We start from the raw sequence: 26272 nt of genomic DNA on the forward strand, positions 1-26272 counted from the left end.
GTCCAAATTAAGTTCTTAACAATGCATATTACTAATCAAAAATTACATTTTGATAGGTTTACAGTAGGAATTTTACAAAAAATCTTAATGTAACATGATCTTTACTTAATTTACTTAATACCTCATAGAGAGGTATTAAATCACTGTCCAGAACATTCTCGTTCAATGTCCCTGCCTGGTGGAATGATCTTCCCACCCCTATCCGGAATGCAGACTCCTTAACAGCTTTCAAACGACTGCTGAAAACCCATCTTTTTCGACACTATCTGACTCAATAAAAAAAATAAATAAATAAATAAAAAAATCCTCCCTTCTAGCCTGTTTTTCCTCTCTTTCTTGATCTTCTCCTTCTAGCCTGCACTCTTCTAACAACGCCTGATATATGGTATTTTTGAACACTTCCTATGTTGATCTGCCTCCTTAGGATGAATCACTTGTTGTATTCCCAATTGTAAGTCGCTTTGGATAAAAGCGTCGGCTAAATGAATAAATGTAAATGTAAATGTAATTTCCTAATGATTTTTGACAAAAGAAAAATCAATAATTTTGACCCATACAATGTATTTTTGGCTATTGCTACAAATATACCCCAGCGACTTAAGACTGGTTTTGTGGTCCAGGGTCACATATGGGAAATACCCCCAAACTTGATGTGCTGTCTCTGACTCTGCACCCAGGCTTTGAGGCTTGCTGTCTGATATCAAAATAGGTTCTATATATAGCTTAAATGCATTTTAGGCAGGGGCATAGACATCTCCAGGCCAGCAGACATGTGTAAGTTTATGGTAGAGACCATTTATTACTCTGAGCTAAATACTTGTACGTACAAATAAACAGTAAAATTTAATCTCAGTTACAGTTTGACTATACTTAGGTGACAAATACATGTAAAGTAAAACTTTTTGATGCCATTGGTATAAGACAATTAATATTGACAGGATACAGTCAAGTTGTGCGCGCTGGTATTCATCAGGAAGCCCTTACCTGCATGTGTTGTGTCAGCTATTAGACAGTTTACAGAGGAAGGATTACTTTATAAAGGTTTTGAATGGCCCCATTTTGGTGACAAACAATAAAAAATAATCACAATCACAAATTGTCTTACTGTATAAATTTTTTTATGAAGTTTACAACATATATATCAAGCAGATCTGCATTTATGGCTAATTCAATTCAGTTTAATTTATACAGCAATAAATCATAAATATTATTTCATAGTACTGTTAATACCCAACTTAAAACACAACATTGCAACTGTTAATATATACATGTAGATGTACAAAACATATACTACTGAAATAAAATCATTTTCAGTGTGGGTATCACACTAATGTGTGACATTAGAGAAGGTTAATAACAGCTGGCCTCCACTGCTTCAGATCTTCACACAGCCTCATGTCTTGCAATGTCTCCCAAAGCCCTATAAACACAACACATGACAATAAATTACAAATTAGCTGTGCAAACAATGTGACCAAGCTGTAACTAGACTTGATGATTATAATATTAACAAACTGAGGATAACTGACCAGTAATGCCTTCTCCTATGGTACCGTTTTTACACGGTTCTTAAAATGATATTGCTAATGCTTGCAAGCTAGCTACGGTGCTTTACAAAAACTTATACACATCTCGTTGTCTCATTATTTAATAAATATGTTCACGGATTTGGTATTTATGAGAAGTTATGAGAAGAAAAACAAGACTTACGGTGCAGTTCACGTTTTCATCGAGCTGCATCTCTGACGGCTTCGGACGAACCACAGTCTGACAGCGGACCCGATGAAGCTGCTGTGTGCACCGAAGGAACTGCACCGGCTCTGAGCCTCACTTGGTTCTTGCTTCAGCATCTCATGTTGAACTGCATCGGTGTTGTGCCTTTTTTCGACCCCTGCCAAATTATCACCCCCTCTCGTTGAAAGCGCTACTTGATTGCCTAATCCTAACCCCACCCCTAATCCTAAACCCTCCCCCACACCTAACCCTAACCTACCAATAGAACGTACGATCACACCGGTGTGATTTGTCTTGGCTGGTCCCTGGAGCGTACGATCACACAGGTGTGATTCGAACGTTTGCCGCATCACGTCATCAACTGCTGAATTCAAATCTGTTTTGGCGCTTTTGCTGGCTCTGAGCCAGATCGGATGCGCTGAGTGCTTGTCATATTATCACAACTATTCAGTGTTTTCAACCATATAATGCTTATTTTAGGTTTCAGACATATAAATAGACATAAGTACTAGCAAAACCATACATTTATAGTTTGTAAAATACACACTGATGTCTATGGAAGCGGCAATAATGATCCTACAAATATATTCTGACAGCATAATTTATTGATATCATATACAGATTATGCAGGTAACTATAAAGTTCACTCTCTTTTTCTCCCAGCTCACCAGAGACTTACTTTAATGTCTTTCGGGAGGAGAGGATGCATTTGCGTGTGTTAAATCCCACAGCTCGGATTCAGCGCGAACAAACATGGCGGCGCCCATCACCCGGTATAGATGAACTAACGCGGTCATAATAAAAGTATTTGGACTTTTAAATACATTTACTTGCACATATTTCGAAATCGGAATATAAGACATTTCAAAATATAGCGAGCATGCTCGTGAATATTAATAATAAAAAAGGGAAAACGAAATAAAAGCGATCCACGTGTCTTACAGTGCTGTTGTGGCTGCGGTGTGTCACATGACGCGTCGCCATGGAAACAGTAATGCCAAACATTCCAAAATAACGGTCGCCCAAAAAAACTTACTCTTTGGGGTTAGATAGAATATTTTAAACTCACGTGTGAAAAGGCTAGGGGGGGTAGTAATCTGGCGGGGGTCAGAATTCGGCACAACACCGGGATGATAATCCTCCAGTGTAAAGTGAACGCGTTTTTCGAAGCAGATGCATTAGTATAGGCCCGTCACTTCACCCGCACAAACGCACCCATATACGGAAGATAGCACCGTTCGTTTTATTGTAAGTAAACCCGTGGAGGACACGATGTCCTGACAGGCTGGAGTTTGTGCAGCCTCCATAAACACAATACCATGACGATGATCAATTGAAATTAAAAATAACTACCGAAAACACACTAACTCACGACTGCTCCTACTGAATAGCAACAGAGCTTGGCGAACGACTCCCTCTCGTGACGTCATATGACGCGGTGTGGAAAAAAAAGTTGTTTTTGAGAGCGGTCAAGGAAACCGTCACTTTGTCTTCTAAATTTGTGCCCTTAGGTCTTGTAAAATATTTTCAAATAGTGCATTAACGGTTTGTATAGTATTTTCATTCACGAATATATGTTTATCTCGAAAAAATTTTTAACCTGCAATATGCACTTTAATTGTCACAGGGTGGAATTACCTGAAAAAGAATACTGTTTTAAATATTAAAATATATATATATTAAAAAAAAGATAAATACCATTGTTATTATTATTTTTATTATTATTATTATTATTATATATATATTATGTTTTTTAATGATTTAATTGTCACAGGGTAGAATGGCCTGATTAATAATGCTATTTTAAATTTTTTTTTTTTTTTTTTTTTTTTTACATATTTTTGGAACGTTTCACTTATTTAAACGACAAAAATACCACCACATTATTGTTATTATTATTTATTTATTATTATTATTGTTGTTGTTGTTGGTAATCAATCAGCAGACGAATGACAATTTACACCTTGAGTAACCTTTACCAGCTGCCTGTTGAAATAATCGTACAAAACAAATAAGTCTTACATAAAGAAAACTCTTATATTATAAAGAAAGTGCTTGGTGTGCTTTCATCTTAGATAAACTCGCATTCACTGTTGCTATGGCTTTCTCAGGTTACAGACGCTTAAGATTTAATTTAATATCAGTCACGTAAAAGTCTACATAAAATCATAGTGTTGTCTTTCATGTAATCGCTCTAGCCCGCTTTCCGTGTCACAGCCCATTTCAGAGCTCTGTAGGCTTATATATTAGTCTATTTTCCCTTTTTCGTGCTGCAGATTGACACGTTAGCATGCCGCCAGTTGTTTTTCTAACCTACCTGCGAGTCATTTCACCTTGAGCTGGCATTGGCCTGAACTCAACTGGATTGATTGGCGCCGCAGCCACATGCTGGGTCACCAGCCTTAAATAATCCATAATAGAACGGCGAGCGCGAGCGGGGGGCCTTGAACGTCGCATTCACGCTCGCAAATGGACAGTTCAATCAAATTAGAACTAGCGAAAAATATTCCTGTAATAACTGGAATCCTTGAGCCAAGCCTTGACCCAAAAAGTTCACACTGGTTGGGGGTCCCTGGATGTGTCTGCGTGGGCCCCTCTCAGTGGCTGATGGATTTAATGTGGCCCTTGGAACAGTTTGTCTGTCTCTTCTCTTCTTCATAGACCGCTGCTCACTGGAGTGAGCCGAGGATTACAGTATCTTATTAGTGCAGGAAAGGAGACAGCCGTTCACTGAGTCATCCTGCCTGTTGGTCCACATGGACCACACATCCAGCTTCAGAGCGCCTGAGGACAATGGCTTTTTTTAATGTGCTACTTAGAGTTTAAAAGGTTTTTTGGGGGTGGGTTGATTCTAGTTTTGATCCTTCTTCTGTGTGTGGCTTTATTTGGGACTTTTTATTATTAGTGGTGCAACCCAAGAGGTGTGTTCAAATCCCTATCTCTATACAGCGTTTATGCTGTGAAGGATACCTCAGATTGTTCGGCTTTTTGTTGGAGAGGTGCATTTGTAGTTTGTTTCTAAGTGATTAAACCTTTTCACCTGGTGGATGATAAAAGAGGTGAAAAAAATCCCATAGATTTAGTGACAGAGGGACCCAAATATATCAATACTTGAAGTGGGCTTATTTTATTTTATTGTTTTGTTTTTTTTTTCAAATTCTTTATTTTGATATTTTTTTACTGTATTTATTTTATTGATATAATTTACTTTTTTTTTAATTATAAATTTTATTATTTTCTATGAATTTTAATAATTATATTATTGTGTGTGTATATATCTATTAATTTATTAATTTATTTCTTTACTTTTGGTCTTATTTTCTCTTTTTTGTCCTAATTTTATTTTTTACTATGATATTCTATTTTATTGTTTCACCATTTTTGTTTATTTTATAACTTTATACATTTATTTAATCTGTTTATATATTAATTTTGTTTATTATTTATTTTGATTTAATTTGTCAGATTTGAACGTAGGCATGTGTATTTATTTATTTATTGTTTCATTATTTGTATTGTTATTTGTATTTGTTTAGTTTTATTTTATTCATATGATTTGCTCAATTTTTGGTCAGATTTAAACTTAGGGATGTGTAATTATTTATTTGTTTGTTTGTAATTTTTTATTTTATGTTATGCATATCATTTACTTATTTTTGTAAAATATAGTATTATTATATTATTGTATTATTGTATGCAGATATCTATTTTTTATTACTTTTTGCCTTATATTCTCATTTAATATTATTTACTATAATTTTATTTTTATTTCACAATTTTTATTAAGTTTATACATTTATTTAATCTATAATAATTCATTTTTTTTATTTTTTTATTTTTCGTCGGATTTGAACTTAGGCATGTTCATTTGTTTGTTTATTGTTTTAGTATTTGTTTTTATTGTATTTTATTTAATTATGCATTTTTACTTATTTACTTATTGTAAAATAAATGTTATTATTTTTATCAATATTAATTGTATAATTGTATTATTGTATCCATATATCTGTTAATTATTTTATCACTTTTCATCTTATTTTCTTATTTAATATTTTTACTATAATATTGTATTTTTTTTTCACAATTTTTATTAATTCAATAATTTTATACATTTATTTAATCTATTTATCTATTCATTTTGTTTATTATTTATTTTTGGTCAGATTTGACCTAAGGTATGAGTTTTTATTAATTTATTATTTATTTTTTCATTATTTTTATTGTCTTTATTTTATTTAATAATAATAATAATAATAATAATAATAATAATAATAATAATTAATAATTGTGTTATTGTATTAATTTTACAATTTTTATTAATTTTATAATTTTAAACATTCTATTTATCTATTTATTTTTTGATTATTTTTAGTTATTGATCAGATTGAAATTAGGCATATGTAATTAATTAATTAATTTATTTATTTATTGTTTCATTGCTTGTTTTAATTTGATATTTTATTCGTATCATTTACTTATTTTTTGTAAATTGTTGTATTATTACATGCATATATCTATTAATTTATTCATTCACTTTCTTTCTTATTTTTTATTGCTTTACGGTTTGTATTAATTTTATACACTTATTTTATTTATTTATCTATTTTATTTATTATGTATTTTGGTCAGATTTGAACTTGGCATCTGTATTTATTATTTACTTAAAGTATTTATTGTTTCAATATGTGTATTGTTTTTATTTAATTTAATATTTATATTTATTTATATTAAACTAATATAACTTTAGTTTTGTTTAATTGAATTACTTTTGGAATAAGAGAAGAGTGGAGATGACAGAAGAGGCGGATGTGAACTCACGTTGACCTCGTAAGCATTATAGCTCAATGTGTCGGCACACAGCTCTGATTTCTGTCATTGTTTTAATGACATTTTTCGAATTGCTCTGATTATTCATGCGTTTGTTTACCGCTTTGCCTGCTGTTTCAGGCCTCAGACGTCCAGAAGCGATAACGGGTAATGAAAAGCGCGTAATGCATTGAAAGAGAGTGATATGTTTGTCAAACAACATGGTAAGCATTACATTATTCAACACAGTTCAAAACACTAATGTCTTTTAAATGCGTATTTACCTCTCTAATTCAACACTAATGATAAACATCATTATTGCCACTAGCGTGTCTATACAGGTGATGGAAGCAATTATCTGAAAGACTCAGTGCGTTGCAGAGTGACACTTTACTCCAGCTGTATTCAATGGGAAGTCAATAGAAAAATAAAAAGAAGTCCCCGGTGACGGCCACAGGCTGACCTTCTGACTGATACTTGTGTGTCGTTCTAGTTCTAGTGTAAGTCAGTTCCCTTTAATCCCAACTCCCATTGATGAATCTTAGCTTCTCGTGCTCTAGATGCGGCCTAATTGAATTTCCTCGCTCACAATGAAAACTTACTCCAACCTGCCAGTTTTGGGCTGCGCCTTTGATAAGCAAATGACCCCCGTGGAATTGAGGTCACCGGCAGCAAAAACAAGAGTGAGTGAAAAAAATATAAAGTCTCCACGCTAGTCAAGCCTCCGTATCGACTCACAAGAGAATAAGAGCAGAGATGTCACTGCAGGTCTGTGAGTCTAGACACACACATGCTGTTTGATTTAGCAGCCTCATCCTCTTCACAATAAAAGTCCTTTATAGCAGTAATGAGAGTTGTTATTCACACATTTGGATGGATAACATATTTGAATAATGCATCTCTTTCCACCTAGTCGCTTCTCTAACAACGTTTGCCGCTCCTTTTGGGAGCTGTTGGTGCAGACACAAGGAACAGATGTTCGCCGCTGCAATAATATGTAGAGCAGTCACTGCAAAGTCACGGTGGGACTGAGATAAAGTTATGGTGTAGTGTGTCGGAACGGGATGTTATCGTATCCTTGGATTCTACTGTAAATGCACCGTCGAATCCGACCAGGACCCTGTTAGTTCCCTGGAGGAAACATCTCATCCATGGTTTTTCCTGTGAGACTTTGGGCTTTCTATAAATACCACTGTTGAATGGATGGTTTAAGACTGAAATGATAAAAATAATGGCATGATTTACTCACTGCTGCGTCGTTCCGAACCTGAATGACTTTTTCTTCTTCTGTGGAAGGTAAAAGAACCAAATGCATCTTTTAACAGTCATACAACGGCGAATAAATGACAGACTTTTCTTTTCTGAGTGAGCTATTCCTTTAAAGAAAGGTACTATGCGAGAATTATAGTAAGTTTCAATGAGTGTTTGAAAAAGTGTTTGTTTTTCTTTTAGCCACCTTAAAGTTTTATGTTATTTTTATATTAACAGAAGCTAGGGGTACTAGGAATATTTTAAAGAATATTGTCTTTTATTTTATTTTATTTTTTATGTATTTTTTTGTAGAAATAATTAATTAATATTAAATAATATGATAAGAAATACATAATTTTATTTTATTTTGTTGGAAAATGTAAACATGTTTTTCTTTTAGTCACCTTAAAAATGTATGTATTTTGTTTCTTTATTTTGTTATATTTGTATTAACAGAAGTTGGAGTACTAGGAATATTTAAAGAATGTTTAATGTTTATATAATGTTTATAATGTTGAAATATAATTAATATAAAATAAATATATTAAATACATTTCAGTTTTGCTTTATTTTAATTCATTAATTTATTTAGGTTTTTTTTTTTTTTTAGTTATTTTTGTATTAACAGAAACTAAGAGAACTAGGAATATTTATATTTAAAGAATAGAATCTTGTTTAGTTAAAACACTTGTTTTAATATTTTTATTATATTATATTATTTTATACAAGAAGTTAGTTTCAGTTTGCATTTTTAACATTTTAATTTAGAATTTTAATTTTATTTTATTTCAGTTAGTTATTTTTTGCATTAACAGAATAGGAGTAGTAGGAATATTTACTATGCAAGAATTATATAGTACGTTTTAATGAGTGTTGGGAAAATGTTTTCTTTTAGCCACTTTAAAATGTTTTTTTTTTTGTTTATTTTTTTTTTATTAGTTTCAGTTTGCATTTTTAGCATTTTAATTTTGAGTTATTTTATTTTATTTCAGTTAGTTTTTTTGCATTAACAGAAGCTAGGAGTAGTAGGAATATTTTCTATGCAAGAATTCAACGAGTGTTGGGAAAATGTTTTCTTTTAGCCACCTTCAAATGTTATTTAATTTAATTTTATTTAATTTAATTTTATTTTATTTTATTTATTTATTTGTTAAATAGTTATTTTTGTATTAACAGAAGTTGGAGTACTATGAATATTTGAAAGAATTTTCATTTTTATTCTATTCTATTTATTTTTTGTAGAAATATAATTAATATGAAAGAAATATAAAAAGAAATACATTTTATTTTATTTTATTTTATTTATTATTATTTTTTGATTTAGTTAGTTATTTTTTGTATTACCAGAAGCTGTTAGTACTTTATATTTAAAAAAAAATATCTTTTTTAGTTAAAAAAAAACTACTTATTTTATTATTTTCATTATATTATTCAGTAATATTATATTATATAAGAAGTCAATTTCAGTTTACATTTTTTGAATTTTAATTTATTTTAATTATTTTATTTTATTTGTTGTTGGTTTTTTTGTATTAACAGAAGCTAGGAGTAGTAGAAATATTTTGTTTACAAACACATTTCTCTCTCTCTCTCAAAAAAAATGTTTTTATTGTTTTTGTTGTAATATGATATAATATAATATTATATAAAAAGATTAACTTAAGTTAACATTTTTAGCATTTTAATTTAGAGTTAGATTGTTCTATTATTATACTATAAATATTCTATTAAATACTTTTTAGTCATGGAAGTTTGTCTTTAAAGGTTTAGCTCACCCAAAAATGTTAAAAACGGTTGTTTGATGCATTTCATGCAGCATCAGAGTGTTGCATTTTTAAAACACTGTATTCAGTTTAAAATGAAAAGAGGGAAAATAAATATTTCTCTGTTTTCTCATTCTCGCTGTTCCTTATGATGCATGCATTGAATTCTGGGAAATGCCTGGGAACGGGTTGACCTCGTGGTCTGTAATGAAAAATGCACTCGGTTCAGCTCACCCCAGAATGGAAAGCGGCATCATTATTATTCTTTTTCTGAATTTTTACGTCTGTATTTAATAATTTGTTAGATGTCAATGCAGAAAAATGGGACGGGTTATGAATTTTTAACAATTAATTTTGAAGGTGTGCCGCACGTGTCGAGTATGCAGATGCGCAACACGACAAAAAGCATAAAGCAATAACTCAAAATTACGATTCAATCTCCACAGGGCCTTCTTTCTTCGAGGGTCTAATAAACGTGTCTTCGTTTCGGAATAATTTCCTGCGTCTGTGGGGGTTTCACAGTAGTGGAAGCGGGTGCTCGCGTGTGACACCCGCTCTAAGAGTCAATTATTCTTTAACCGTGTGACCCCTCAGACCCCAAAGGGAGGGTTGCCTGAGCGACCTCGCTCAAGGGCCCAGGGGTGAACGTTTTAATGGTGTTCCTAGTCAAAGGCTTCATACTCGGTTAATTACTAATTATACAAATCTGCATTACAGTATTATCCTGGCCTATCATGCAGCTAAATCTGTCATGCAGGAAAAGTGAATTTTCACGCCTGAGTAGCGGTGCAGGCCGTTTGGCTTATTCGCAAAAGTGAACGAAAGCGAAAGTGGCGGCCTCAGCGGTTCGTCGTGCGCCGCAGAGGGAATATGAGGTCAGAAATCTGGGTAATTGCTGCTAAAAGAAACAAAAAGCAATTAATAAAACAATCAGTGTTTAAGATAGCTTTTCCTCTGACTATTTCAGGGCTATGCCTGTTTCCCTTAATTGTATTTTACGATTTAATGCGAATGATAATTACATTCTCCAAAAAAAATCACCCCTTTTAGTGGTCTAATATCATAACTATTTCCGTTCATTGTGAATTGGTTACGCAACTTGAATTTAATGCAATGCGAGCACAGCGATTAATTGAGAGTGTTATTTTCAACGCATTTTTCAATATGTCTGGATTACAGACATATTTTTGACCTGTTGCAAAAGTGTTTGAAGCCATCAGCGAGGATTTAAGTCCAGACGTTGTGTCAGAGGAGAGCGAGATTGTCTGAGAGGTCCATTTTGATGTTGACGCCCTGAGTAACACTGGAGGGCGGTTTAAATCTAACAGTAATTGCGTGTGCTCCTAATGTCTGCCAAGATAGTGAGACACAAGCTCTCTATTTCTTTCCTCCTAGAGACTCTCTGCCAAGCGGTGATGGATGTGATGTACATTGATTTCTGACAGACAGGTTGAAGCAGGAACTCAAATGACCAGTAGGATTTGAGATGATGCATTTCTGTCACATTGCGGGAGCATCTGACCGCACCGCAGCTAATTGCAGAATGTGGTTATTGGAGTTGTTTTCTGCTTATTATGACGCATTGACATTAAATGCTTGACCGCTCATGCAGTGCAGCATGAGTTCAGAACCTAGTGTACCATCTACCTAGACATATTCAGGCATCGTAGGGGAGTTCAAATGTTCAGTTCAGAGTCTTTGCACGCTCCTGTGATGTGCAAAAATGTGCTTAAGTATTCCATTGATGCCGAAAAGAAAAAAAATCAATTTGAACATTGAAATGATGTCCAGAAATCAATTTGAACATTTGAATGCTGCTATGATGCACTAAAAATATATTCAAGCATTCAAATGATGCCCAAAAAATCAATTATAATGTTGGAATGATGCCCAAAATCTATTCAAACATTTAATTGTACCCAAACTAGTGCTGGGCTGTTTGACCAAAAATCTGTATCACATTTTTTTAAGGATTCTGATGGTTTATCCTAGACTGTGGCTTTATATGAATCAAAATGCATGAAACAGCTGCAGAACCACTGCATTTGAATCACTTTACATTCTTTTTTTTAGGTTTATTTGAACAGTAAGAGACAGAATAACAACAAAACAAATCCAAAAAACACATTTCAAAAAAGTTATAAATTGATTTGCATTTTAATGAGTGAAATAAGTATTTGCAAAACATGACTTTTTGGCAGTCACAGAGGTCAGACATTTCTTGTAGTTGTCCACCAGGTTTGCACACATCTCTTTGCAGTGGCCTTTCCACACTGAGCACAAAAAAGTGAAACGAATATCGCATGCAATGACACGCTGGAATAAAACAACAGATTTTTTTTTTTTTTTTTTTTTTTAGAGTTTTTTAACAACCAGTCCGATGAACTTTTCAGTTTCGGAAAGCGAAAACACGGCCGTCCAATAAGATTTGAGCATTACATCACATGCCCGGAGCAGCTGCTGTTGCACAAAAGGACGAGAGTGGTGGCACTGTTTCGAAAACCAGTGTAAACAAAAGCAGAAGAAAAGTATTCCTAGAGAGAAGAGGAGGTTTATTTGAACAGTAAGAGACAGAATAACAACCAAAAAATTCCAGAAAAATGCATTTCAAAAAAGTTATAAATCGATTTGCGTTTTAATTAGTGAAATAAGTATTTGATCCCTTCGCAAAACTTAATTTAGTACTTTGTAGCAAAACCCTTGTTGGCAATTACAGAGGTCAGACATTTCTTGTAGTTGGCCACCAGGTTTGCACACATCAAGGGATTTTGTCCCACTCCTCTTTGCAGATCCTCTCCAGGTCATTAAGGTTTCGAGGCTGACGTTTGGCAACTCAAACCTTCAGCTCCCTCCACAGATTTTCTATAAGATTAAAGGCCTTTCCACACTGAGCGTGAAAAAGCGGAACGGATATCGCATGTGATGACGCACTGGAATAAAGCCACAGATTTCTATGGATGCTTCCACGAACATTCACTCACCAAAAAAGCGAATGTTTTTTTAACAACCAGTCCGACTAATCTTTTCAGTTTCGGAAAGCGAAAACATGGCCATCCAATAAGATTTGAGCCTTACATCACATGCCCACTGCTGTTGCACAAAAGGACGAGAGTGGAGAAGCTGTTTCGAAAACCAGTGTAAACAAACACAGAAGAAAAGTATTCCTAGAGAGAAGAGTTATCATCACATCTGAGAACAGATGGTATTCTCACATGTTCTTAATACCATTTCGGTAACACTTTACAATAAGGTTCATTAGTTAAACATTAGTTAATGTACTAACTAACATGAACTAACCATGAGCAATACATTTGTTACTGTATTTACTAATCTTCATTAACGTTAGTTAACGAAAATACAGTTGTTCATTGTTCGTTCATGTTAGTTCACGCTGCATTAACTAATGTTAACAAGATTTTAATAATGTATTAGTAAATGTTGAAATTAACATTAACAAAGATTAATAAATGCTGTATAAATGCAATTCATTATTAGTTCATGTTAACTAATGTTAACTAAGGAACCTTATTGTGAAGTGTTACCATAATTTCTATTAATTCTCTAGTCAATTATGTGATTTGGAGGAAAACACTGTCTGTTTTTTTTTTTTTTTTACACGTGCGTGAGTTTTATATAGTCAGTGCGCATTCACTCACTGGGCGATATACTTAATTTTCATATTGTCCTATCGCCAGTGTTGGGCACGCACCTAATTAACTAAAAAAGTAATTAGTTATAGTTACAAGTTACTTCTCACAAATAGTAACTGAGTTACATCATTATAAAAGTAACTAATTACCAGGCAAAGTAACTATTGCGTTACTTAAAAAAAATCTAATTTAATATAACTATAAAATAAATATAAAACATTGTACACTAATCTACACAATTTTAATGTTGTTGTGGGGCAACGTGAGAGACACTATCAAATTCAACATGTTATTATAAATATTATCATTACTATAGTGGAACAATAAAGCACAATAGATGCTTTAGAACTTTAAATATCCTTATAACCTGCGTTCTTAGCCATTAATTTTGTGGCGGCATGTGACGATGTGAGCTGCTTCAGTAGATTAGAATTACTTGTCACCGACGCAGAGAGACTCTTTTTATTTTTCCTGGGCATAAGTTGCACGTTACATAAATATTTTTGCCTTTCACCTCATCGAGGGAAAAGTAGTGCTTATACTTCCAGTTTGCAAAAGCTACCTTTGAACTTGTTGGACTTGCCATCGTTGTGACTCCTGGATGTTGGTGTGTGTGTGCGCGACTGACCGAGTGCTTGTGTGTGAACACCCGCACTACTCTGCCTCTGATTGGCAAACAATGGAAATTTACTCAATCTAAGCCAATCATCGCGTTCTCAGTTACACCAGGTTTACAGTCACTCATCATCACTGGTTATGTGTCCCGCCCCGAACACACACAAACACACACACACACACACACACACACACACACACACACACACACACACACACACCCCAGAGAAGGAGAGGTCTTATGGCTGAGAGAGACGCTGCTCGCACGAAAACCGCTTCAGTGTTCTCAGTTATAGTAACGCGCATTTTATTGCCAGTAACGGTAACAGCGTTGTAACGGGGGAAACAGTAATTCGTTTGATTACTTGTTACTGAAAAAAGTATCGCCGTTAGTAACGCCGTTTATTTATAGCGCCGTTATTCCCATCACTGGAGATCCCCGATACATGATACTATCGTGCTAATTTATTTAGTTATCTATGTACTAAAATCCTTATTCGTTTTGTAAGGCTAGTCTTGTTAATGGGCATGTAGTTGTGCGTGTACAGAGTGCTGACGGTAGTTCTGCCGGAGAGGTTCCAGTTTACTTTCAGTTTCATTTGCTGCATGTGCAATCTTCAGTGAGTGGTAAATGTGCGTGCATGAATGTAAGTGAATTTATCTTTCTTTACCCATCTTATTGCAATAATGTTAACATTGTATGTCTGATCATTGTCATCGGTTCATACAGAATGTGGAGAAGCGATGCACGTGTAATTCACATGCGTATGTTTAGCGCCATTTTATCTGGAGACCCTTTAAGAGTGTGCTCCTAATCTCAGCTCATTACCTGTATAAAAGACACCTGGGATCTTGCTGATTGATAGGGGATCAAATTCTTATTTTACTCATTAAAATGCAAGTCAATTTATAACTTTTTTTAAATGCGTTTTTCTTGATTTTTTTGTTGTTATTCTGTCTCTCACTGTTAAATTAAACCTACCATCAAAATTATAGACTGATCATTTCTTTGTCAGTGGGCAAACTTACAAAATCAGCAGGGGATCAAATCATTTTTTTCCCTCACTGTATAAACCCCTCACCCAAAATTCAGTATTTAGAATTGTCTTTCTATATTTTGCATTGTGAACCGTAAGCTTGATCTGCCTGCTACAGTATTTTCTCCTCTTTCCGTTTGTCTTCAGCATCTCTGGCTTCTTTTAACAACCATTTGCAGTTGGTTCATTTGCCCAGTTGAGAATAGCTGGATGGCTGAAACGTCTGCTCTTGCTCTATTAAAATAATTGATTCTTTTTGTTAAAGACTTTGTCTAGTTTTTCAGAGTGCGAACCATCTACAGTCTCTTCATTTGCCCAGTTAAAAAATGAATTGTGTGTTATTAATAGTTTTAAAAGTTTTCCAACCATTAATCAGAAGTGTAAGCAATTAACAGAGATCTCCTCTCCATTAACAACGGTGTGTATGTTCCTTACACCGGACACGACACAGTTGTTGTGTCGCTCTGTCCCGCAACATCATTTGAACCATTTGAATTTGAATTATTTGAACCTTTATGCTTATGAGGTGATTTTTCAGTCAATTCGAAAAAATTAATATTTCGCAAAACTGCAATTGAACCAGCTTTTTCACATTTACAGGTGACCTTGCGTTCAATTACAGCTTGGATAGTCCCTTATTTACACTGCACAGGTCGCGCCGCAGCTTGGTTCAGTTTCAGAAGTGTCCCAGAAGCAACTCTCCGCACTGCTTCTGTAAAGATAGATGCCTCCTACAATTAAAATGAATGGCTAGTGCAGTGGCCACATCATACGTAAACCTACCAACATCCATCGCCATGACTTATCGCGACTTATATTTATGTTTTAGTCACATAACATCGGTTAATGGCATAATTTCGCAACAGTTTTTTATTGACATTTATAAAACCTCGCAAAAGTTTTGCAAAAATCTGTAATGGAAACCCACCTACTGATTATAATATGTTCGATTGTCTTTTTTTTTAAATTTTTTTTTTATTCATTCCGTTTGGAATGGTATATCACCCAGCACTTCATCAAACATAGATCTGAATACAAAAAAATCAAATTGTGAGTTCAAACGTGCACACAAAAAAAACATTTAAAATAGGTAGAAATCAGTTTGAGCATTTGAATGCAGACGATGTACTAAAATATTTAAACATTTAGGGCCATTTACTAACAGCTTGTGCCAGCACAAACCGTTTTTTATGCCTGACCTTATTGAAAATGCATTTGTATGAGTTTCCCTTTTAGACACAAAATTTCCGGGAGGAATCGCTTATTAAAATGAATCATACAACATGATTTACTAACGTTTGCGCTCGTCAAATTACTGTTATTTGTGTCATTGTTTAACACTCAAAAAAAAAAAAAACATTGGTAGATTGCGCTGGTCACCATAGAAATTTTTCCCTTCCATTGACACTTTTATGGAATAATGTTCTAATGCGAATTTGCCCTGTTTAGTAAATCTTGCCCTTAAATAGTACCCTAAAATTATTGTGAATGTTCATGCACAAAAAATCTATTTGAAAACTGTATGAGATACATAAAAATATTAGAAAAACCCAGAAATCTGTTTGAGCATACAAACGAGAAAGGTAGAGGAAGGGATGAACAAGGTTGGAAATAGAGATAATCAAGCTTGAAAAGAGATTATAGAAGAAATTAGGAGGAAGGTGGCTGTTCAGAGGGATGTAGACATCTTCAAGGTCACGCTTTTGTGTTGAGATGAACGATAACCATGGAGGAAAATATCAGAGAAGCTTAGGGGTTGAGGAGATGGTCCAGAGATAATGAAAAGAAAAATGATCTTTGTCTAACCCCCTCCCTTCATCCTCAAAGAGAGTTTTATTATGCATTACACAGTTTGTGTTGTTGGTGTTGGTTAACTCTGATGATGTTCATTTGTAATTGTCAGCTGAAAATGAATCATTTTGTTGGATGACTTCACACCAGTTCTATAGACATTATTCACCCTACTGCAGCTGACAAATTATCACTTCATTCCAATTTTTTTCTTGTTCTATTTAATTTTTATTTTCAGAAGAGACCTCTGAGCTTTGATGGGATAATCCTAGCCACTCGTGTCTGAATGGAAACGCACATATTGAGTAACCAGGAAAAATATCTCCCACTGGAAGCTCGCATAAATATTAATATCTGTTTATTTATTAATTCATCCCAGAAAGCGTATTAGAGTTTGGGATTTTCTATTTCAAGGTGGTTTTACATGTCATACGCTTCCTGCATTTAGTAAACAATGATTGAGATAGAGCTCAATCGACTATCAGTATTCCATAAGCAACGAAAATGTTTATTTGCAGAAAACTTTAATTTGTTTCCACTTATCTCAAATGGTTGGCAGCTCTTCACCGGACGTGGTGAAGCCTTTGGAAACAGTGGACAGTTTGCAACGTCCGTGAAAAGTTTGACAGCTGTGATAAATTTCACATTGTTGCCAAAGTTTTGATGCACCACTGGCAGTAAAGAGCTGCTCATTTCCGCCAACCAATTTGCAACCCATTAACCGCAAGTTTGACACAAATAAAGAGTTTTCACAGGGGTCTGGTGTTCGCTTCGGTTGAAGGACTGTTTCTGAATGTCTCTCTCTGTCTCTGTCAATGACGATATGTTTGGAGCACTGAGCTGAACATGTTTGCTTTGTCTGGTTTGGTCCCAGGGCTGCCGGTGATGCAGGTGAAGATTGACATCTCCAGACAGCAGGTGGAGAAGATCTTCGGTCTGGAGGATTACTGGTGTCAGTGTGTGGCCTGGAGCACTACAGGAACCCAGAAGAGCCAAAAGGCATTTGTGCGCATCGCCTGTGAGTTTCTTATCGTATAACACAAACATTTTCATGGCTCTTTATAATCTGTGATAATGGGATATATGTCTAGCACAGTGGTTCTCAACTGGTGGGGTGCTTCCCCAAAATGGGTCACAGGTCTGTGCTGATATAGATTGAAGGGATAAAAAATAAATGCAAAAGATAATGTGCAACTAAACAATAAAGCATAATGGAGACATAATAAGATAATAAATCAATAAATATGTATTAAAGAGAGAGAGAGAGGAGGATATGGTAAGATTTATTGTTTTTGAAAGAACTTTTATTTGGTAACAAATACAGTAAAAGCAGTAATGTGAAATGATATTATCATTCAGAATAACTTTTTATTTTATTTTATTTGTCATTTATTCCTGTAATGCAAAGCTGAATTTTCAGCAGTTGTTACTTCAGTCTTTAATGTCACATGATACTTTAGAAATCATTATAATATAATATAATATAATATAATATAATATAATATAATATAATATAATATAATATAATATAATATAATATAATATAATATAATATAATATTTTTTTAGGTTTCTTTGTTGAAAAAAAAATGAATTTATTTAAAATGGACAATATATAAGTCTTTTATAACAATTATAAAAATATAAAAGTCTTTACCACAATTTAATGCATCCTTTTTTATTTCTTATTATTATTTTTTTATATATACAATTTATTTAAATTGTTTTTTTTTGTAACTGTATAAAATCTTTACTCAAATTTAATGCATCCTTGCTGAATAAAAGTATTAATTTCTTAAATAAAAAATCATACTAAACAATTATGAAGGAAAATGAAAAAAAACATTTCCAGTATTTTACTTGTTATATCTATCTATCTATCTATCTATCTATCTATCTATCTATCTATCTATCTATCTATCTATCTATCTATCTATCTATCTATCTATCTATCTATCTATCTATCTATCTATCTATCTATCTATCTATCTATCTATCTATCTATCTATCTATCTATCTGTATTTTATGTATTTATTCATTCATTCATTCATTCATTCAGTAAGTCAGTAAGTACACTTTATAAATTAAACCAGGGGTTGCAAAGTCTGGTCCTGGAACAAAAATGAAACATAATGTTCATACATTGAGGGTCATTAGGTCATCTTTTCATCCTTAATAAAAAATCTCAGTCCCAAAGCAAAACCAATTGAGCACCAAAGGTTAAAGCAAATAAGTTAATTTACATCCTTCCACTAGAAAATACAGATTCTGAAATGGCAACTAAAATTAATAGCTGACCTCCATAGGTCCTGTGAGTGGAAAACACAATAGCAACTTAACAGCTGTTTCCTGCTATAGATGTTAAAGGAACACTCCACTTTTTTTGGAAATAGGCTCATTCTCCAACTCCCCCCGAGTTAATAAGTTGATTTTTACCGTTTTGAAATCCATTCAGCCCTTCTCCTGTTCTGGCGATATCACTTTTAGCATAGCTTAGCATAGATCATTGAATCCTATTAGACCAATAGCATCGCGTTCAAAAATGACCAACGAGTTTCCATATTTGTTGTATTTAAAACTTGACTCTTCTGTAGTTATATCGTGTACTAAGACCAGTGGAAATGCAAAGCTGCGAGTTTCTAGGCTGATAAGATTAGGAACTACACTCCCATTCCGGCGTAATAGTCAAGGAAGTTTGCTGCCGTAATATGGCCGAAGCAGGCGGAGTATTATCAGAAATGAGTTCCCAGCTAGTTTAGCATTTGCACATGTGCTGCGTGGTATTACTGCTCCTGCTTCAGCCTTATTACGGCAGCAAACTTCCTTGACTATTACGCCGGAATGGGTGTGAAGTTCCTAATCTTATCAGCCTAGAAAATTGAAGCTTTGCATTTCCACCGGTCTTAGTACACGATATAACTACAGAAGAGTCAAGTTTTAAATAGGACAAATATCGAAACTCGTTGGTCATTTTTGAACGTGATGCTATTGGTCTCATAGGATTCAATGATCTATGCTAAGCTATGCTAAAAGTTTCAAAACGGTAAAACTCAACTTATTAACTCGGGGGGAGTTGGAGAATGAGCCTATTTCCAAAAAAAGTGGAGTGTTCCTTTAACGCCATTTTTTTGAATACTCATTTCAAATCCTGTGTAAACAGTGTGTTTTGGTAAAAAGCATGTCTAACCAAATTAATTTGTCCCTAATGTCTTTAAAGTGTTCTACATCACAGTAGCATTTGCTCTTTTTTTATCTCTCCACCATAGAGTGTTTCGATAATGGTATACTTTCTATTAAAAGTTATTTTGAAATTCCATTTAGCCAATCAATCTAACCACTTATGTTCCGTTTTTCCCCAAGGCTGATTGATTCAGTTGGTTTTATATGACTTATTTAATGTTTGATTGGGAAGTTTGATCAGGAAGAGCCTGTGGCAAGGAAATCTACTAATCTGCAATGTAACACTCTGTAATTGCCTCAAGAGGCCTGGTGGTTTTGATATCTCTGTGTGATTAAACACCAGGAAACCGCACCACCGCACTGCCTCGCTCAGGACAAACGTCAGCACAAAACAGAAGAGAAGACGTCCTTTCTTTAAAGTAGTGTTGAAAGGAAGATAATGTGTATTTTTTGTATGAACCAATTATTTAAACCATTGTGCGATTAAACTGGATTTGGGATTTGTCTCAGTATGGTGCTTATAAAAAATTCTGAATGGATATTTCTCTTTTCTTGCCAAACCAAAATTTCACTCACTCGATTTCGGGTGATGAAAGGACTTTTAAAGAAAAAAAAACTGTCATTTACTCACCCAAGAGTGATTACAGCGACCAGGGTCTCTGCAAAGTTACTACAAAAGTGGTTCAAACGGTTGTGGGCTGTGTAACTTTCAGTCTGTTCCTGCACACAAAGTGCCGTACAACTTCTGAGCACTTTCAATATAGCGCATGAGTCATATGGACCACTTTTGTGTCATTTGTATGGTGCTTCGGTCTTTTTTGGAGCATGAAAGCCTCAGTCCCCATTCATTGTAATTGCACTAGGGTGAAATACTCCTTTAACAAACCTCTTTCCTTTGAGAGTTTTCCTCTCAAAGTCATGACAATGTCATCTCCAGACTTGATGGCCATCTAATCCTTTGTGCCTCTCCTATTCCCATTAAATCCTATTTAATTAAATTGAATGTCAAAGACCCCTCTTCACCTCTTAATGTTTGCCGAGGCCTGATTGGTGAAGACAGGCATGACATCTGTTTTGAGGAAACGAAATGACTGGCAGTGTCTTCGTTATTGAGAGAGATTTTATTCCCCGGCTTCCGAACGGAAGACAAGTCCGCGGTCTCAATGGACACCTTCTTCCAAAAGCTTTTTCTTGTCGTAACAGCTATAAACGTTTATGCAAATATTGTTTTGAAATTGTGCCATCCATAGTCAGGAGGGCACGAAAGCCCTCCATCAAGAGTAATGCAATTTTGACGAGCAAATACAATTCGACTCGCATCAACACTTGTCCCAGGGGTTTTAGGTAGAGTGGGTGGTCGTGCGGATACCACAGCCTTGGTGAGGTATCGAGTAGTGGAGGAAGATAATGCAATTCCTTTTTGTTGATGCTTTGCCTGGGGGCTGCAGACAACCATTCTCTGAAGCAACCAAGCAGGGTCTAATAAGCACTCGGGTCTGTGATATGGATCCTTCTGAGAGAGAAAGAGCGCTCACAGCTCTTGGTTGAACGTGCATGGTGCAAACAAAGCCTTGAGTTATATATGGAGGAGCTCTGAACTCAAAAAAGGCATTGCTAAATATGACACAGATAATGTTAGATTAAATGGCTTGGCACTTTACCTTCCTGGTGATACATGTACACCAGTGGTGTGCGGTGGTTTTCTGAAATGAGGCAAAGTCCTCCCTTTCTTTTATTGGTTAAATAAACATTACTTACACTAGCAGAAATAAAAAGAAAAAAATATCCATTTTATTCTTACATTAACAATGTAATCAATATTCTATTTATTAAAGGAGTAGTTCACTTTCAGAACAAAAATTTACAGATAATGTACTCACCCCCTTGTCATCCAAGATGTTCATGTCTTTCTTTGTTCATAATTGTTCATAATTTCCTTACGATTGAAGAAAGAAAGACATATGAACGTGAACTGCTCCTTTAAATGAGCAATATCACACGAGTAGATGTGAGATATGGTCGTATTCCAGAAGATCTGGCCGAGCTGAGGCTTCTCTCGTGTGGGTTTATAAGTGTAGAACTCTTAAAACCACATTCCGTGTCGGCGCCGATAGCGCATGATTACAGCTCCATATGTTTTGCTTTCCGGACATAACAAGCTTGCTCGGTAGCTCAGCCAGCATGGAATTGGACTTAGGATGCGGAATTTTAGGGTACAAATCCCGTGAAAAACATGTCTCACGATGAAAAATCTGAAAGATATGAGATCGAAAAAATTAGCTAAAACGGCATGCTTGCAATTGCGTTTTTATGTCACATTTGCTTTTGTTCATAATATCGGGTAGGTTTAGGTGTAGTGCAGATGGTACGTTATTTTAAAACGTCACAAAGCATTAGAGTTACAGAGCTACTCAACGGATATTTCAAGTCAGAATGCGGTGACACGTTAAAAACCAATGTCACATAAAACATACTATTTGTATATTCATCTGTTCTAGAGGAAAAAACGAACAAAAACTCTTTTAGCGCCACTCAGTGGACATGTTACATTGAATATGTCACAAAACATACATGGCGGTAACTATTTCGCATCTTGTGAGAAAGTTCCCACAGGTACATTTTTGTCATGAGATCAGGTATTCCACTCCTCTTAGAATACTAGCCTAGACAAGGTCTTCTCTAGTGTGTGGCATGCGTAACCATCTTTATTTTATAATACACATGGGGAAGCTTATATGTTTGAGTTACAGTTGTGCTTATACGTTTGAATATGTGTGTTCCAAATGCACCTAATAACTAAAAAATAAAATGATTTTGCTGTTCAGATCTGAGGAAGAACTTTGAGGAGGAACCGCTGGGTAAGGAAGTGGCACTGGATCAGGAAGTCCTTCTGCGCTGTCATCCTCCTGAAGGTGTTCCTCCTGCAGAGGTGAGAGCAACAAGTAAACAAGTTAACATCCAACAGCTCTGCTAATTATCCCTCTCATTAATGTACTCACACAAATATACCATCGAGCCAGAGATCTGACGTCTTTCACCATAATCCGTCTGTTCAGTGAGCTGGACTTGGATGAGGAACCACGCAATGTGATTTGGCAGCTCTGGGAGTCCCATTAATAATACATGTATTTTTGCACTGGTGCAGGACTAGACCAGCCTGTGACCAGCTGTTGCAGCTCAAAATGGCCATTCAAACTTCCAAACCTAACAACAGCGAACTCCACTTTCACTGCAAAAGTGACTGATGTGTTTGCCTTTATTCATTCTTTCATTTTCTATTGAATAAAAGAAAGAGGGAAAGAAAAATGCTAATCCACTTTCATACTGCCCTGTGCTGGCATGCAGTGCCTGCCAAAATTTTACATCTTCAGCCCAGGCAGGGTCTTTGGGAGCTGCCCAGAATGGCCGCTGGATCTAGGAGCATACAGAGCGCTTTTCATCCGTTTGAGCCAGATTGAAGCTGTGAAATGTTTTCTCTTGTGTATATCTCTAGGTGGAGTGGCAGAGGAACGAGGAGCTGATCGACCCCAAGACTGACCCCAATTTCTTCATCACCGTGGACCATAATCTCATCATCAAACAAGCCCGCCTGGCCGACACAGGCAACTACACCTGCGTTGCCAAGAACATTGTGGCTCGGCGAAAGAGCTCCTCGGCTACTGTGATTGTCTACGGTGTGTTTCTTCTCATACTTTGTTCCATTCTTAAATCACAGATAAATGGACTTCACCTTTCAACAGTCTGACAAAAGTTTGGGATGGTTTTGACCCAGAGTCAGAGGTAATTTACTGAGAGAGTTAGGCTAGCTTTGACGGACAACTCTATTTTGATCAGACTTTGAGAACAAACTATACCGACTGCTTTGCTTTGTGAAAATTTATCAGTGTTTTACTATAACAACACTAGCTGTAGTTTCCATCCAATTAATTTTGAACATTATATATACATTTTGTATTGTATTATTTTTTAAATAACATAAGGGTTCCCATAAACCTGAAAAACCTCAGGTCCTAAAAAGTTAATTATACTAATAAAATTAATTAAGTTACTCATTCACATATAGTCCACAAGAGAAAATAATAGTTGAATTTTTAAAAATGACCTAGTTCAAAAGTTTACATACACTTGATTCTTAATACTGTGTATTACACTTGTTACCTGGATGATCCACAGCTGTTTTTGTTGTTGTTGTTGTTTGTTTGTTTGTTTGTTTGTTTGTTTGTTTGTTTAGTGATAGTTGTTCATGAGTTCCCGAACAGTTAAATTGCCCGCTGTTCTTCAGAAAAATCCTTCAGGTCCCACAAGTTCTTTGGATTTCATCATTATCAGTGTATTTGAACCCTTTCCAAAAATGACTGTATCATTTTAAGATCCATCTTTTCACACTGAGGACAACTGAGGGACTCATATGCAACTATTACAGAAGTTCAGACGCTTGCTGATGCTTCAGAAAGAAACACGATGCATTAAGAGTAAGGTGTGTAAACTTTTGAACAGAATGAAGATGTGTACATTTTTCTTATTTTTGCCTAAATATCTTTTTTTTTTTTTTCATTTAGTACTGGTTTTCAGAAGCTACAGAAGATACTTACATGTTTCCCAAAAGACAAAATAAGCTAATTTTACCCTGATCTTCAAATTCAAATTGATGTATTGCGTTTCCTTCTGAAGCATCAGTGAGCGTTTGAACCTTCTGTAATAGTTGCATATGAGTCCCTTGTCCTCAGTGTGAATAGATGGATCTCAAAATCATACAGTCATTGCTGGAAAGAGTTCAAATAAACAAAAATGCTGAAACACCAATTTGTGGGACCTGAAGGAATTTCTGAAGAACAACAGGCAGTTGAACTGTTCAGGACAAACAGGGACTCATGAACAACTATCACCAAAAAAAACACAGCTGTGGATCATTCAGGTAACAACAGTGTATTAAGAATCAAGTGTATGTAAACTTTTGAACACGGTCAATTTTATAAATTCAACTATTACTTTCTCTCGTGGACTATATGTAAACATCTTTTATGTAAAATATCATATTCATGTCAGTTCTAAATAAAAAATAACAAGTATTCATTATGAGTGTGATTACCTAGAAATGTATTATTTTTATTTGTTTTTAACAGCAACATTTAAGTTGCTTTGCAAGTTGTTCCACATCATTTCTGTTTTGTGATTATTTAATCTAGAAAAAAAATTCAAACCTTTTTTAAATGTTTTTTAAATGTGCTCAGCAATTGATTGGAAAGTCTGGGAACCCTGTCATTTGAATATTTTTATTAAAAATAAATGCTACTTTATTTATTTTCTTATGTAATGTAAATATAAAATTTTATAACATATATTTACATGCCCTTTGTAGATTTGGCATAAGTCTCCAAATACATTTGAGGCCATTATATTTCTTGTAGCCATCTTAAAACTAAGGTTTACAGCACGAGCACATTCTGCCGTTACTTTGTTTAAGCTTTAGCTTAACTCCTCTAAAAGTATTCATGCTGTGTATGATTGCAGCGACATTACAACATATCAGTTTGGGAGCAACGCAGCCAGACAGTGTCTCCGAAATCTCAGCAGAGCTGACAAACACTCACACTGTAGTTGGGCTTGTTGAATTAATGGCAGAAAGTGACTAATGAATGGGGTTTATAAGCTAGCTGACCTTTATTAAAATGCACAGCGACAGAGCATCGCTAACCCCGGAGGGGTCCCAGGACAAGCGGCGTTCTAAAGGTAGCGTGCATTACAACCCCGTACACGCTCTCTACTGATCCAGGCCGAGTCAATCACACACGACACATAGTACAGTATTGGGACCGATCTACTGAGAATACTCCTAAACCACAGACGGACATGTCGGAGAATCTGAACTCTTTGGGCAACCAATGTTTTAGTTTTATTATGAGGCCTAGATCAAAGATAATAAGTTAAGAAACAGCTGTGTGATTTGCATTAAATGGGAATAAACACGGGCATGCTTTTTAATACAGGGACTGCAAGTCAATCAGAGCAATCAGCGTGTTGTGTTTAATAGGGGAACTAAACTGACAATTATTTCTCAGACGAAGGGATTTAGATAAGTTGTCGCATTTTGTTCGAATTTGGGAACGTTTTGACGGAAGGCTCTGCAAAAGTGAGCCGAGAACATTTTCGCTCTATTGTTTTGCTCTTTATGCTGTCAATCAATGAAGCCCTCACACAGGGAGAAAGAGAAATGGCACATGAATGCTAGGTGCGGCGCCTTACAATTTGGCGGTTTCAAATTGTGCAATGTTCCCCAAGCAATTTGCTACCATTGTAGAAATTAATTAAAGAAAAATTCCCTGTGAATACCTTTTGATCAAAAGAACTATTAGGCATGGTCCTTTATGCTATTCTTTTTTTTCCCCCATGGCTTCGCATTAAAATGTCAGTTTACTAATTTGAAGTCTCGCAGGCTTGCTTATTG

General features: G+C 35.0%; 1 protein-coding gene across 1 annotated transcript in view; it reads left to right on the plus strand.

The window, feature by feature from the left end:
- The window catches only part of unc5a (unc-5 netrin receptor A), a 279601-nt gene that overhangs the window by 164241 nt on the left and 89088 nt on the right, over positions 1-26272 (plus strand). Inside the window, exons 3-5 of the mRNA XM_073820581.1 lie at positions 17522-17665; positions 22653-22756; positions 23321-23501. Of these exons, the coding sequence (XP_073676682.1) occupies positions 17522-17665; positions 22653-22756; positions 23321-23501 (429 nt within the window). The remainder of the gene's footprint in view (positions 1-17521; positions 17666-22652; positions 22757-23320; positions 23502-26272) is intronic.

This window comes from Garra rufa, chromosome 16, assembly GCF_049309525.1.
Source record: "Garra rufa chromosome 16, GarRuf1.0, whole genome shotgun sequence".
In the NCBI taxonomy this organism is placed as follows: Eukaryota; Metazoa; Chordata; class Actinopteri; order Cypriniformes; family Cyprinidae; genus Garra; species Garra rufa.